Source organism: Typopeltis vanoorti, chromosome 12 (assembly GCF_054136105.1).
Source record: "Typopeltis vanoorti isolate ZY-2024b chromosome 12, IOZ_Tvanoo_1.0, whole genome shotgun sequence".
In the NCBI taxonomy this organism is placed as follows: Eukaryota; Metazoa; Arthropoda; class Arachnida; order Uropygi; family Thelyphonidae; genus Typopeltis; species Typopeltis vanoorti.
This window is the reverse complement of record NC_143560.1, coordinates 51,570,993-51,585,943: the sequence shown is the minus strand read 5'-3', so window position 1 is coordinate 51,585,943 and position 14,951 is coordinate 51,570,993. Positions and strand designations below refer to the sequence as shown.

Sequence of the window (14,951 nt, the reverse complement as noted above, 5' to 3'; positions counted from 1 at the left end):
GAAAACAGTGATAAATTAGTTTCACGTGAATAAACTTCACATGAAACCAATTTGGTGTTTTCAGCATTGACAGGAATACTGTCAATGCTGAAAACACCAAATGTTGAACTAATGCAGAAGTCATTTTATTCCTATACGAGTTATCGAAAGGTGTCACACCTTATTATTAAAATACTCTAGATTAGAGAAAGTTGTTGAAAGTTTTTCCTACTTGGTTATATCATAAATTAAAGATACCAAGAAATTATATATACTTGATTTAATCCCTTATCCAAGTCTAAGCAAACAAGTTTGCGCCTGAAGTATTTTACTGAAGCAACTCGTGTTTACCACGAGTTGCCCCAGTCCTGAATACACCGGATAGGAAAACAGTCCGATTAGAAATGTTTTTTTTCAACCGGACTGTTAGAATATTCACCTGTGCCCACAGTAACCTCAAGAGACAATTGGTGATAGGACATCGTAGGGTTCCCTTCTTGTCAGAGTCAAACATCAGTCTTCTGTCTGACGTAACCCTCTGGCGATCTTGGCTAGTTCTTGTAATGGTTCTCTCCTGAAACTTCATCCAGTGCCGAGACAGCATTTCGTGCCACTTTAAACAAACATGTCATCTTAGCCTGCGACTGAGGGGCTTCAAGTCGTCCAAAAGCTGACCATCTCAAATAATCATCTAAAAGTGATTACTTGCCATCGTGAACTCACTAGAGATATGACTAACCCAATGGGCAAGGCAAAACACAGAAATGAAGTGATATGTTTCCATTGTGTACGGACCTATCGAGGGGTAGATCAATTTCTATTGGATACTTGGAATTTGCATGCCAGAATGTCTAATACATCAAATATTCAGCTTCAGAGACTGCTAAAAATAAAATATCAAAAACAATTTGTTCTGTCAAATTTTTCGAGCAGTGTGGTTAGAGTTTGCTATTCGCATGCGAATACGCTTTAAATAAGTTACTATTACTGTTATTGAAAGTTATAGAGTATTATTGATATATATTTTGCAGAAACAATAGAACCTTATATATTGGATTTTTTTTTCTTAATCGAAAACTGAAATTCATGCCAACTATTACCTGGTCTACCCTAATAATAAATCATGGTAGAAATAAAAACTGGTCATGTTCGTTAATGTAATGTAATGTAATTTATTTTCTTTTTTCTCCACTTCTATTACTACAGAACATTTGAAAAGAAAAGTCCTAAACCAGAGAGAAAACTTATCACTGATGATGGCAGAATACTCAATGTTAATGAACCTAAGTAAGTAATATTATCTCTATTTTTATTATCATTATCCTTACGTCATTACTATTATTATTATTATTATTATTATTATTATTATTATTATTATTATTATTATTTTACAAGTATTTGTTCATGTGTATTAAAATTCACTTAATTTCTGCGAAACGTTTGATTAAAATCAATATGTAATATATGATCTAGTGATAATTTGAATACGTTCAACAAAATTCATTACCTAATATTTACTCCTTCATCAATCTTTTATGAAATCAATTTTTATTGAGCATTTCTTTACGAAAGCTAGATGCTTCTACTTCTCTCTTCAATCTTATGGTTGGTGGATAACAATATACTACTTTACTAAGGAAAAATGATTATGGAACAAGGTGTCTTCTCCTTGCTCTACAGCAGTGCTTCTCAAACTTTTGGATGTCAGGGTCCCCTTTGGAAAAATTAAAATATTTCTCGCCCCCCTCAAAAAATCGTAATATAGACATGTATTATTATAATATTTATTGTATTTATATTCAATACAAAACATACACAGCGAATATTACAAAAATCAAATGCAAATAATACATTTTTAGCATCTTACATAGATATTTGACATGACACATTATCTCATATTTTTATATAGATAGATATACTGTTATTGTACATTTGCAGTACAAGTACATGAAACATAAAACGATTAGTAATAAAGAAAGAATTTAAAATATAAAAGAAGTTTAATAACAATTTAATGTGATGGATGTGTTTCAATACTGCTACACCAATATCAGGTGAAATATTTGAAACTGCAATCCTTAGATTTCTGCTTTGAAATGAAACTTATATGAATAAGCATATATTTACTAATATTCGTTAAGGGCCGAAATACGCAGGAAGCGAAATTTGCGAACCCGCACCAATGTGTGATTTTTTTCATTAAAATATAAAAAATAACAAAAAATAAATAATAAATAATAAAAATTAAATACGTTTCTTTTAAGATAAAAAAAATCTACTTAGTCTTAAAACATTTTATATTTGTTTTCATTATTTCACGGCCCCTCTCAACAAAACCTACCCCCCCCCCAAGGGGACCGCGGCCCACAGTTTGGGAAGCGCTGCTCTACAGTAAGTATTTATGTCTGTAGATAACCCACCTTTTAGTCGAAAAGACCTGATAAAGGTTCCTCGTGTCGTGGACGGGAATCTAACCCAGGTCTTTCCGATCAAATGAGATTCTACGTATGAGGTCATGATGAATTGTACTGCCGATATTTAACCACTTAAGACAACCTGATAATAAAAATATTTATTCAGACACACGACTAGTTTCGTGAAATACCTGTGTTTCACATCGTCAGGAGTAGTGAATGAAAATAAAAAAATTAAGGTAAATATTTGAAAAAAGGGAGACTTCCAGTGGGAATGTGCGATGTGCAATATGAATGCTTGACGGTTGTTGCCAAGCCCAACGAAACTAGTCATCAGAATAAATATTTTTGCTATCAAGTTGTCCTATGCGGTTAAATACCGGCACTAAAATTCATTTTATTAAGTGTATTGTTTGTTGTTGTTCAAAACTGTTTTTGGTATTCTTGCATTCGGCCAAATCATGCTTCTCCACATCCCTAATACAAACAAAACTATTGCAGACAAGTTAATCATGCGTATTTCGAATAATATAAATCCGTCTTACTTCACACGATGTATTGTATTGAAAGATGCAGTGTGGTGCATTTAAGAATGATGCGTTCGAATACTACTGTGGCATAGATATTTGTGAATCGTATAGATGGGTGGCGAGTTTCATTGCACGTTTTGATACCATCACCTTTTTATGGGAGGCCCGAAGAGGATGAAAAAAATTCCACAAATTTGGTTACTAGAAATCAGAGTTCCAGATATTTAATCCTTGGTTCACGATAATGCACGCACTAGAGATTATAGTGCTTCGTAATCTTTTGATCTTCCGGGAACTATTCACCTCCTGAAGCACAGGATTTCAGCTTGAACATATGTGGGATAATGTTGTGGAGTTATCTATAGTATGGATCTACAGCAGTCTAATTTGTGGAACGTAATTCTGTCTGCGTAGCCCAGAATCTTTGGGAAGGTTTCCTGATTCTGCATAGCCAATTCTCGACCTGCTAAATTGGCTTTTTCGCCACACCCACAGGCTGCGGCTTTGAATTCGCAAACATCCATGTGGAAATGGATGTTTCTGAATATCATTAGGTGGTAGCTGTATTTCATCGTCTAATGTGAGGCCATTACTCCTTATTGGAGATCCCACGTAGCTTGAAAATTTTCCATTCTTGGTCTCTAATGTCTCGGATTATCTAATTCTTAGTCCACTCAGGAAATTAAAAAAATGTACGACAAGGAAGTTGAAGTCCTTCAACAAATAAGGCTAGACGAACAAGACATAAAAGACTAATAACAAATCTGTATTGGAATCAGTCAGCTACCGTTCAATTAGACAACATTACCACCAGTGATATTAACATCAAAAGAGGAGTGAGACAAGGATGTGTGCTCTCACCACTCCTGTTCAACATATATGCAGAGGTAATCTTTAAAAAAACATTGGAAGAATGTTCAGAGGGAATCACAATAAATGGAAAGATTGTTAACAACCTTCGATATGCAGATGACACCGTGCTAATTGCAGATAATATTATGGATCTCCAAAAACTCATTGACAGAGTATACATAGAAAGCCAAAGAATGGGAATAAATATAAACATCAACAAGACAAACTACATGATCATCAGCAAACATCCAGCCTCATCAATGAAACTGACACTCAATGGGAAAAATATTGATCAAGTGTCAAGATATAAATATCTTGGTTGCTGGCTTAATGAACGGTGGGATCCAGAAATAGATATAAAGACAAGGATTGAAGTTGCACGGCAGTCCTTCATGAAAATGAGAACACTATTCTGCAATAAAGACCTAAACATGGAAGTCAGATGCCGAATGATGAAATGCTACGTGTGGTCTATTCTGCTCTATGGAGTTGAAACATGGACATTGAAGGCGACAACCATCAAGAAAATCGAAGCCTTTGAGATGTGGCTATACAGAAGAATGCTAAAGATATCATGGACAGAAAAAATTACCAATGAAGATGTTCTTAAAATCCATTGGCAAAGCTAAACATCTTGTACAAATAATCAAGAAACGAAAAACATCATATCTTGGCCACATCATGAGAAACAGCAAATACCAACTTCTACAAACTATTTTGATAGGAAGAATTGGTGGCAAAGGAACTAGAGGAAGAAAAAGAATATCATGGTTTGACAACATCAAGACGTGGACAGGAAAGAGCAGTGCACAACTGCTCAGATTAGCACAAGAGCGCAGTTTGTTCGCCAAGATGGTCGCTGACCTTCGATAGACGATAGCACAATAAGAAGTACGACAAGGTTGCAACCAGCCTTTTGTGAGTAGGATTCATCCCCACCACACATACGCACATCGTCTATAAAAATTTGTTTTAATTTGGTATGTGAATTATATTTTTATACATTTCAATATATTCATGATATTTTATGATTTAAATATAATTATAATTATTTATAAATTTGTTATTCACTATATAGGTTGGACTTTCAACTGACAGACGACGAAGAAAATAATGCTTTTCAGCTTGAAGTTGCTTTGTACAGGTTTGTGGTCAATAATATTAAAATTTTATCAACAACTTTTCTTGTACAATTATTCTTTATGCTAATTTAATATAATATACTTATCTATGAGATTACTTTATATTTTATATGTTATATTTATTCCCTAACTTACCTGCACCGAAACAAATAAACAACACTGAGTACTCCAAATATTTACTTTTAGGTTAATAGAATAGCACTGTACCCTTTTTTTTTTTTTTCTCTTATACATACTATATAAGTAAGTCCAGCCAAAATATTAAGAACATTAGTATTCAACCCATATCACTCATTTCTTATATAAAAAAAAATAAATGAAATGAAAAACCATTCCCGTAATAAAAATAAATCACTATATATACTCAAGAGATTTTAAGTATACACTATAGTCACGCTTTATTTTTATTTTTATTTTAATTGTTTGTCATAAATATATTTTCATTAAGATTCAATTGCCACTTCGGCTGAGCTATCGAATATGATATAAATAAGTTATATTTGAATAAAATTAAAAACATGGAGTTAAATATTTGTACCATAACATATATTGAATACACTTGATCTCCGAAACTTCCAAACACGTTCAATACGGACGACAATTCATACAATGCCTAAAATCAGAGAAGACAGAAATAATGAAATGAAATGAGTTATACTTCCTAACTCCTGACCCCCCCCCCCCCAGCTCAGTGCATGGCAATAAGGCAACGTATTTTGTCTGTTAACTGAGTGTGTTCTCTGCGGGTCGCCTAATTTTGCGGAAAGAAAAATCTAGTTTTTGAAGGAAAAACTCTTCCATTGCCATATCGACTGAATCAGCTTCAGTTTGAAGGACAAATCGCAACTGTAGTAAGTTATGTGCTTATTTTACTGGAATAATTAACATAAAATTATATTGAGATGTAGCACATCACGCGTACCAGATGTCTATAGGATAACAGAAAGATGAGGAAGAAATATTTCATCGGGTTCACTTGATTAAATTAGAATTTCATCCTCATCTTTCTCAGTTTTGATAGGCTCATTTATTTTCTCAGAGCTAACTGGCTTCATGTTAAATCTACATAATGTTATGCTATAAATTATACTTGACTTAAAATTATATTTTTATTTTAATCCTTTACCCAAGCCTGAACAAACAAAAGTTTTTATCTGAAGCAACATGACGACTACGCTGCTTGTATACAGAGGCTGCATACTGTAGAAAGTTACTAAATATCGAGATCTGGCAATCGAAGTTGGCCGGCAGTGGTTTAAACACACACTCATTCCAGTTTGTATCGGCACACTTGGTGCAATTTCCAAGATGTCCAACCTTTTGGAAGAATTGAACATCAACCAGCCATTTGATCTACTATTTTTAGATTCTCAGGTAGAATCTGATCTTCTCTGTATTACCAGTCACATTCTTGGTAGAATGAATTCTTGTTTTGGTTTTGTTTCAGGTTCTGTAAATAAAGTAATAATAATGATACTTTTCAAATTTGTCCATATATAGTGATTTAGTTTTTGAAGTAAAAATATCTTCATAAAATATTGAGCATAGAAAATACTGAGTGATCTTACAAACAGGGATAAAATAGTTTTAGCATAAACTATTTAAAAAATTGTTCATTGTAATTTTTTCACTCGATTAGTTTCAGCGGTCACTTCACATAAAGGAAATATCAATAAAGATTAAAATTCTTATTAAAAGAAAGTTTTTCAAGTTGTTCTGTGCATATTAATGATTATTTGTTATTTCTAACAAGAAGAAAACTAATCACCATTGGTTTTGGCACATGCCTATCGCGTTAGGTTTCTAGATACTGAATATCTTGATGTAGACGTACAACCGAGATACGTTCGGATTACAGTAAAAGGAAAGGTCTTCCAGATGGCGCTCCCAGAGGAAGTGCAAATCTCATCATCAAAAGCACAAAGGGCTCAAGTGACTGGACATTTGCTCGTTCATATGCCAAAGGTAAAGTTCAAAAACCTAATTTGCATAATATAAAAATTATGTTCATTACTCAATATTTGATTTCTGGAAACGCTTTTGTTAGAAACTTATTATGCTATATGTTAAAATGTGCATCTCCTCACATCAAATAATAATAAAATAAACATTTTATTGTTATTTATATTTTTTAATTTCATTAATCACTTTATTTATCATATATTACTTTATTAGTTTGGCTGGATGAAATATAATAAAATGTGATATTTATGTTAAACACAAGAAGATATGCATGTGGCTCGATTTCGGTTTCAAGCGTATTTTGTTAGCAAACTTTGCATAAATGATTCGAACAATATTAAAAATTTCCTGCTGGTTAGATGGAATTTAATAATTTTCAGTTTATTTATTTATTTATTTTTCTGCAATCCCAGTTTGTAAACCTATAGAGCATTAATACTTTGAGTGAAGTACTAATTATTTCTTTTATATTGTTTTGTTTATTTTTTTAAAATCCGGAAACCTTGCTCTAGAGTCCAAACATCTGACCTTACCTGATTTTCCCTTTCAGTAGTTTCCGACTGTAGGTGACTTTGTTGGCATTGCCCACAAGGTATTCCTGGTGAGGTTTTCACAGGATAGTTCACCATTGCTTTCTCCCACCCCCCAATTTTATCCGGGCTCGGGACCAGCATATGGCTGGGACGTAGTCATGACTGCAATCCATGTGTGTTCACGGGACCAGTTTACCTGTTCTTGGGGACGAAAAAACCCGAGTTTCCGGGTGAACCCCCTACTTCCATATGAGACCGGCTAATTCACTTTTAGTCGAAAGAGACCGCATAAAGGTTCCCCAGGTTACTGACAGGAATCGAACCCAGGTCTTTCCGACCAGAGGGCTTCGTCTATACTGACTGAGCTACGGAGGCTCCACAGACCAAACATGAAACCTTTTTCATGCCATCCAATGACTGGGGAGGTGGTCTCACACATTACAATTAATGTAAATTTAAATTTTAATTAGTTTAAATTAAAATTTTTATTAAAATTTGTCTAATTTCAAATGGATTTCAATCGCACTGCTTGCTTCTGCAGAATTTAGCAAAACAAAAGTATACGATTAGCGTACATAATCAAAGAAAAAGTACTTTATAATACACTGAACACACCATTTGTTAATTTTTTCCATTAAAATAGTCACCGAATGATCAAAGTTTAATTGCCAACCTTAATGCCAAATTTGCTTGAGGAGGACCTGTCGAACAGCGTGCTGTTGTGCGTTTTTAGTGAGCGAAAAGAACTTCCTCCTGCAAAGGACATTCATAAAGAGATATATCCTGTATGTGCTTCGGTGCAATGGAAACATCCGACCTCTCTGTAGAACTTGTGCCGCTTCCTTTTTTTTAAATAAGAGAGACTGTTCCTGGAAGCTGCACAAGTTCTACAGAACGGACGGTATGATTTTAAATATAATTTGGCGCACTGCTCTATCTACCAATCAGCATTAACAACAGTAATCGCCACGAAGATCGCCACTATCTCCCTACTTACATAACTACTCTTGTTATCCAAGTCATTTTAGAAAAAGGAAAAAAACACTAGAAAATTTTCCAAAAATCTTTTCCTAATTAATAAAATTCACTTCTTTTCCTATTTATGTTGTGTTGTGTCTTCTATTTCTATACTACTTATGAATTAGTGATCATTGCAGATGATCAGTGATAGGTAGTATGCGATGCGTAGTGTGTATTCTCAAATCGTCTACTCAACTCGTTCCACCCTCCTAACCCCCAAGATTAAGCCCTGAGTGCGCTACTGTCATTGAGTATGCAGTGTTAAACTGTCTCTGATAATGCTGGCTTCGACTGCGAAACGCCGCCTGTAAAAAATAATTTTAGCAAGTAAATTATTTATTTGCGTTTCCGTTGCCTACGTAGTGTTCTGTTCTAGAAACTTCGACATGAATAATATTATTCAATTTTGTTTCACATTTCAAGCTTTTGATAACTTTTATTATAAAAATCGAAGCTTGATATTCCAGAAAAATTGAGAAATAAATTGGTTCCTTATGAAAAATAAATAAATAAATATGCTGTTTCCGCAACAGCTTTGCTAATACATTTTTAACACTTTATTATGTACCAGATAAATTACATACATATAATATTTATTTATTTTTAACTGTGATAACATTTTATTTATCATTTTACAGAGTATTTTCCTATATACAATAAACTGTACTATTACATTTTCTGTTCAATACAAATGTCGATTACAGTGATTTTTTTTTAAATATAAATGTACATACTTTTTTCCCCCAATAACAATATCATAGCTTATTATTATACAGCCTATCATGGCCTCCACATTCTGAAGAGAACCTCAGGCCAGGATTTTTGGCGGGCCCCCTACCTGTCGCTCAGGTTAAGGACAACACATTGCTATACAGTCAGCAAGGTTTAGGATCAATTAGTTTAAATGATAACACAAAAGTAATATTTATTTTAAAAAAACTACCAACATCTACATAATACAAACTAATAATAATATTCAAAATTACTTCAAAGTATATTTTCTAGCTTTTGTCGACGCAAATTTAGCAATAATGTCAGTAAAATCAACTCGCTTAGCCAAATCATTTTCGATGCACAAAATTCTAGGTGATTAAGTCGTTCTTGGCTACTTGTGCTTCTTTGCCATGTTTTCAATGAATTGGCCTGTCTGCTGAATGATCTCTCAGCTGAAGAAACAGTAACCGGTATTGTGCAAAATAGTTTAATGATGAGGCAGATATTGGCAAATATACCTTGCAGGTTTTTGTCATAAATTGCGTTCAGAAGTCTCACCGGACTTGTTTCTGTGCCCAAAACTATCTTATGAATACCTCTAAGGTGAAGAATTTCATTCAATAACTCTTCTGACAGATATTTTTCATACACATTCACAAGTTTTGCTGCTTTTGCGATAAGTTGACCATCATTCAAGTTGTGAAAATTTAAAATAGTTGAGAATAATTCACATATATTATCTGCTGCTTCAAACCTTGTTTTTAAAATCATTCATAATGAAATTCAATATCTGATAAATTACGAAATTTTTGAAATCTTGTTCAGGTTCTACAGTAGTTTCTCGATTTTCGCAAAATTGAAGTTGCACACCGATTGCTTAGTCTGGCACTAATTCTCATATAAGTGCGGACTCGACCTCAAGAGATATTCCTTCACTTTGTATAATAATGTTCTTATTGTCAATATTTGCTAATATTTTGTGCCAAAACATTATCATTAGCATACCTTTATAAGATCTGAAATATATTTCTTCAAGCCTTTAATTGTGTTCAGTGTTGAAGGAGAAAGCGAGACGGGCGAACGAAAACCGAAAACTAAAATAAATCCTTTCGAATGGGAAGTTCAGAAGAGTAACCATAAGTCTGAAAAGATGGATGATGGGTTGGAAACGATTGCAAAATCTAGTAGTCCCTCTCAGCACATATTCATTCATATTTTATAAAGTTTCTTTTCGTCTAAGTTAAGGGATACATCCCACATTGTTTCTTAGCCGAATAAGAAACTCAAAGAGTTTCATGCCGAATATAAAAACTATATAAAGTTCGGCGATTCCGAGCGTAAGCAAATACCTGGATAGTGCAACACCTGACCCATTTGGTAGTGCAAACTGAGGCAACTCATAGTAAGGGTGGAGCAAGCTCCGATCACTATTCTTGGTATTTACCCATAATGTGAACTTAGCTTCTAGGAGCTGTATTACTGTTCTACATTATGAGAGAAGGTCACTACCCAGGCCGGTTTCAACCTTTATTAAGGTCTCATCAGTGAGTAGGTAGACCTAGTTAATACCAAGTTTGTAGCGAACAGAACTTACATCCCTTCTATGAGAATTACCAAGAAGGTGTCGTAATAAATTAAAGCCTTTGGCTCTTCATATAATTAGTAATTTCTTTTTTGTCTTTTGTTAGTCTCACTTAACTGGTCACCCGACAAGGCGGCCCCCTAATTCCGGCCCGCCAGGCTAGAGCCCTGTCAGTCCCACCCTTGTGGGGGCCATGGCCTATTTACATATATACAATTTTTTTAAATATTTTATTATTATTATTATTATTATTATTATTATTATTATTATTATTATTAGACACCTCCAGGGGGTCCAAAGACTCATCGAGGGAGGGCACCTACTCTACAATTCTGTCTCCACCCAATGCTCCAACTACAATAATCATCTACACCAACGCTATTTACCTCCCATCACCACTAATATTTTCACAGATAATCGCGAACATCCATGCCCATGGCGGGATTCGAACCGACAGCATTTTAGGCTGTGGGTAGAGTAAGGCGAGTTAATCTCACCTACTTCGAAGCTTGTTAGCTTTTATGAAGAGAGCAGGATTTAGCCTTCACTATTTATGTTGTTACTGTTTATGTATGGGATATAGGCATTGGATGCTGGTGATTTGTGATGTGCATATTAGTGTTAATGGTATATTAACTTTATTGGTATATTTTCCAGAGGTCGTGTTTTAACGTTCTATAGTTATCTATGTATTTTAAATTTCTTGGTAGGTTGTTGAGTTGCGTGGGTATCTGATGTGATCTCACAAAAGAACCGTATGAGTTGTTGAAGGGTGTAGGGATGTAAAGAGTTGTTGTAGGTCGTGTTATACGATATGTGTTTCTGTTGTTTCGATAGGTGGTGTTGAAGTAATTCCTTGTTAATGTTATTTAGTGTTTCACGTTTTTAATGCTCATGATTCTGTGTGTCGCCATGTGCAGGTCGGATATTGGTTGTTGCGTGTCAGGTGTCCAAATCACTGTTGACACGATTTTCCTGTGTAGTGTTTCTAATTTTGTTAGGTGGCTGTTTGATGTGTTTGCATAGACTGTTATATCGTATCTGAGTAGGGATTCGCAGATACCGTGATATAGGAGTTTTTTTATGTTGGATGAATAATGTCTTTTACTATTAAGAGTTTTGCTCTGATGATCCGGAGTTTAGTATGTAGGTATTCTATATGTTTTGTCCATTTAAGGTGGCAATCTATATAGACACCAAGATATTTTGCATGTGTTACAGGTTTGATTTCGGGACGTTGGTAGGTATTTTTGTTGTTAATGCAGCGGTATGTGACAGTGTATCGATAGTGGTGCGGGGCGCGTGATTCTTGGGTTGTGTATTATCAACATCTGTGTTTTGGTGCCATTGATTAGAATTGCTTTTTGGTAGAAGTATGTTGTGATTTCATTTAGGTCTTGTTGTGCTTTGCAGAGAGCCGTGTTGATGTCTGTGTGGATTGCTAGTAGTACGGTGTCATCTGCGTACTGAAATATTTGACTTCTTATGGATATGTTATGAACATGGTTAATGTATATGTTGAATAGAATGGGTGATAATATGGCACCTTGAGGAACACCGTGTTTTATTTGTGTACCCCGGCTGTACACAAATGTAGTTTGGTGAGTAGTATGTCATGTTCAAGTGTATCAAATGCATTGGTTAAGTCAAGCAGTATAAGGACAGCGTACTTGTTTTTGTCGAGAGCTTTGTTTATTGTGTCGGCGATGTCTTCTAATAAAGTGATGGTGCTTTTTGTTTTCTGAAAGCAGTATAGATTTTGTGAGATGATGTTGTACTTCTGTAAATAGTTCTGTAGTCTGGTGTATGTTATTTTTTCTAGAATTTTTGAAATGACTGGTAGGGTAGCTATTGGTCTGTAGTTCTGAGTATCGTTTCTTTTACCGTGTTTGTAAATTGGCGTAATTATTGCTGTTTTTAGTTGTTGTGGAATAATGCCAGTCACGAATCTCAAAAGTATTGGATTTATTCAGTGGCGCACTCAAGATTTAATATTGGAGGGGACCGAGCGCTCAGGATTTAACCTTTGGGGGGGGGGGGGCCGAGTTGAGTAGACGTTTTTGCGAATACACACTACACATCGCATACGACCTATAACTGAGCATCTGCAGTGATCGCTAATTCATAAGTAGCACACAACATAAATAAAAAAAATGAATTTTAATTAGGAAAAGATTTTTGGAAATTTTTCTAGTGTTTTTTCCTTTTCTATGGGGGGTGCCCGGGCCCCTTGGCCCCCCTCTGGGTGCGCCACTGGATTTATTTGTTCAAAGTGTGTGTTATATCTGTGAGTCTTATTTTGTCTATTTCTGCAGTGGTCTTTGGTTTTAGTTGTAAAAGTGCTTCTTTCAGCTCCTGTTTTGTTACAGGTGGAAAATATAGTTTGTTGTTGACTTTGTGTCGGTAGTTTTTTGTTGATTGTTTGTCTTTTTTGAGTTGTGTGATATTGTTTGTGAAGGCATGGTTGAATGAGTTTGCTAGTTCCTCTTGGTTTGTGTCCTGACCGAAGCTTTTTGCAATAAAATCTTGTGTTGAAGTTTTATTTTTTCGTGTTACTAGTTCGTTGAGTGTAGCGCATGTTTGCTTCATGTTGTTGTTATATTCCATGAATTTTTGGAAGAAGTAGTGTCTTTTTGCCCTGCGAATTTTTGTTGTTAGTTGATTTCTTGTGTTTTTGTTTGTAAATAAGGTTTGTAAATGTGTGTTACTGGGAACTTTTTGAGTTTTTTCCATAGATTTTCTTTTACAGTAATAGTATTTAGTATGTCGTCATTTATCCATGGATTGTTGTCTGTTTGTCGCCTGGTTTGTGTAGGCTTTGTTGCTTTTTTTTTATATTTCTGTGAACTTTAGTTGAAAATTCTCGTATACTGTTACAGGATCATTTATTTTAAGTAGACAATTCCAGTCTGTATTTTTTACATGGTTATCGACAATGCTCTTTAATATGATCGAGTTTTGTCGACTTTTGTGGTGGTGGGAGGGGAGGTAGGTAACGTAATAAAACGAAGTTGAGACAAAGTAGTGATCGCCAATTTTGACATTAATTACTGATGATGTATAAGTATGGATGGGAGCCAGTATGTTGATATGATCAATACATGATTGTGTTAGTGTGTTATTGAGTATTTCTTCTCCCATTGGGGAGTTAATGGTGGGGTTTATGTTTTACTGACTTAGTATGTCAAGGTATGTGTTAGTGGTTGAAGAAGCGTGGTCAAGAGTATTTATGTTAATGTCTCCTATTAGGATTGAGCCTATGTGTTGTACGGGGTTCGATGCCGCTTAGCCATGCTCCTAACTCATGAAGAAAGCTGAGTGGATTATTATCTGGGGGTCTGTATATTGTGTTTATTGTGTATTTGATACTGTGTTTGTGGCTATTTGTAATTTCCAAAACTAGTGTTTCCGTATGTTCGAAATGAGTTTGTTTTTCAGTCACATTGTATTTTTGTTTGATAAATGCCACGATGCCACCTCCTCTTTTGTTTGGTCTACATAAGTTGTAGGTTTGGTAATTATTAATGTTGTATGCGTAAATTTCTGTGTCGTTTATTGCAACTTCGGTCAGTATTAGCGCATCTATGTTTGTCATGGCGTAGTTGAGCAGTGTTTTCAATGTAAGCAAGTGTTTTTTAACACTTCTTATGTTTGTGTGTACGATAGTGAAGTTGGTATTAGTGGAAATGTTGTCTGACCATTTCTTCAAAGCGTCAAAGACCCTGAAGTTTATATTATCTGACTGGATATGTTCGCCTATGTTTGAGATCTCCATTATATAGTTTTTAAGTGATTTCTAGTCTTGTTCTTAAGGATGTGAAAAGTTAGTGTTTTATATTGGTAGGCTGTGTAGGTCGGATTCACTTGTAATTATGTATACTCGAGTGTTTTCATTCTTTCTCATAAATATCTGTGAATCCTTAGTCCACAGGAACTTGAAGGTTTTCTCTGTTTTTGTCTTCCTTGCTTGGTATAAAAGATTTTTGAAGTATGGAGTCCAGTGTTCCGTTATATAGATTGGTGTTGAGAGTTTCTTGTCAGTTAGGATCGTTGTTGTCGGCCTTGTTTTCTTGCTTGCTGCAAGAATGGAGTCTCTCAGACTTCTGCTGATAAAACAAGCGATGATTGGTGGCGGTCTTTCTTTGTTTTTTTTTGTGAGCCTCGGTTAATAGAGATGATGATGTCTGTGGTTGCGACTTGAATTCCAATTTTGCTGCCGATCA

General features: G+C 34.8%; 1 protein-coding gene across 1 annotated transcript in view; it reads left to right on the top strand.

The window, feature by feature from the left end:
• tilB (touch insensitive larva B) overlaps positions 1 to 14,951 on the top strand; it is a 70,864-nt gene that overhangs the window by 32,781 nt on the left and 23,132 nt on the right. Inside the window, exons 11-13 of the mRNA XM_090401891.1 lie at positions 1,186 to 1,266; positions 4,854 to 4,919; positions 6,717 to 6,882. Coding sequence (XP_090258017.1) covers positions 1,186 to 1,266; positions 4,854 to 4,919; positions 6,717 to 6,882 — 313 coding nt within the window. The remainder of the gene's footprint in view (positions 1 to 1,185; positions 1,267 to 4,853; positions 4,920 to 6,716; positions 6,883 to 14,951) is intronic.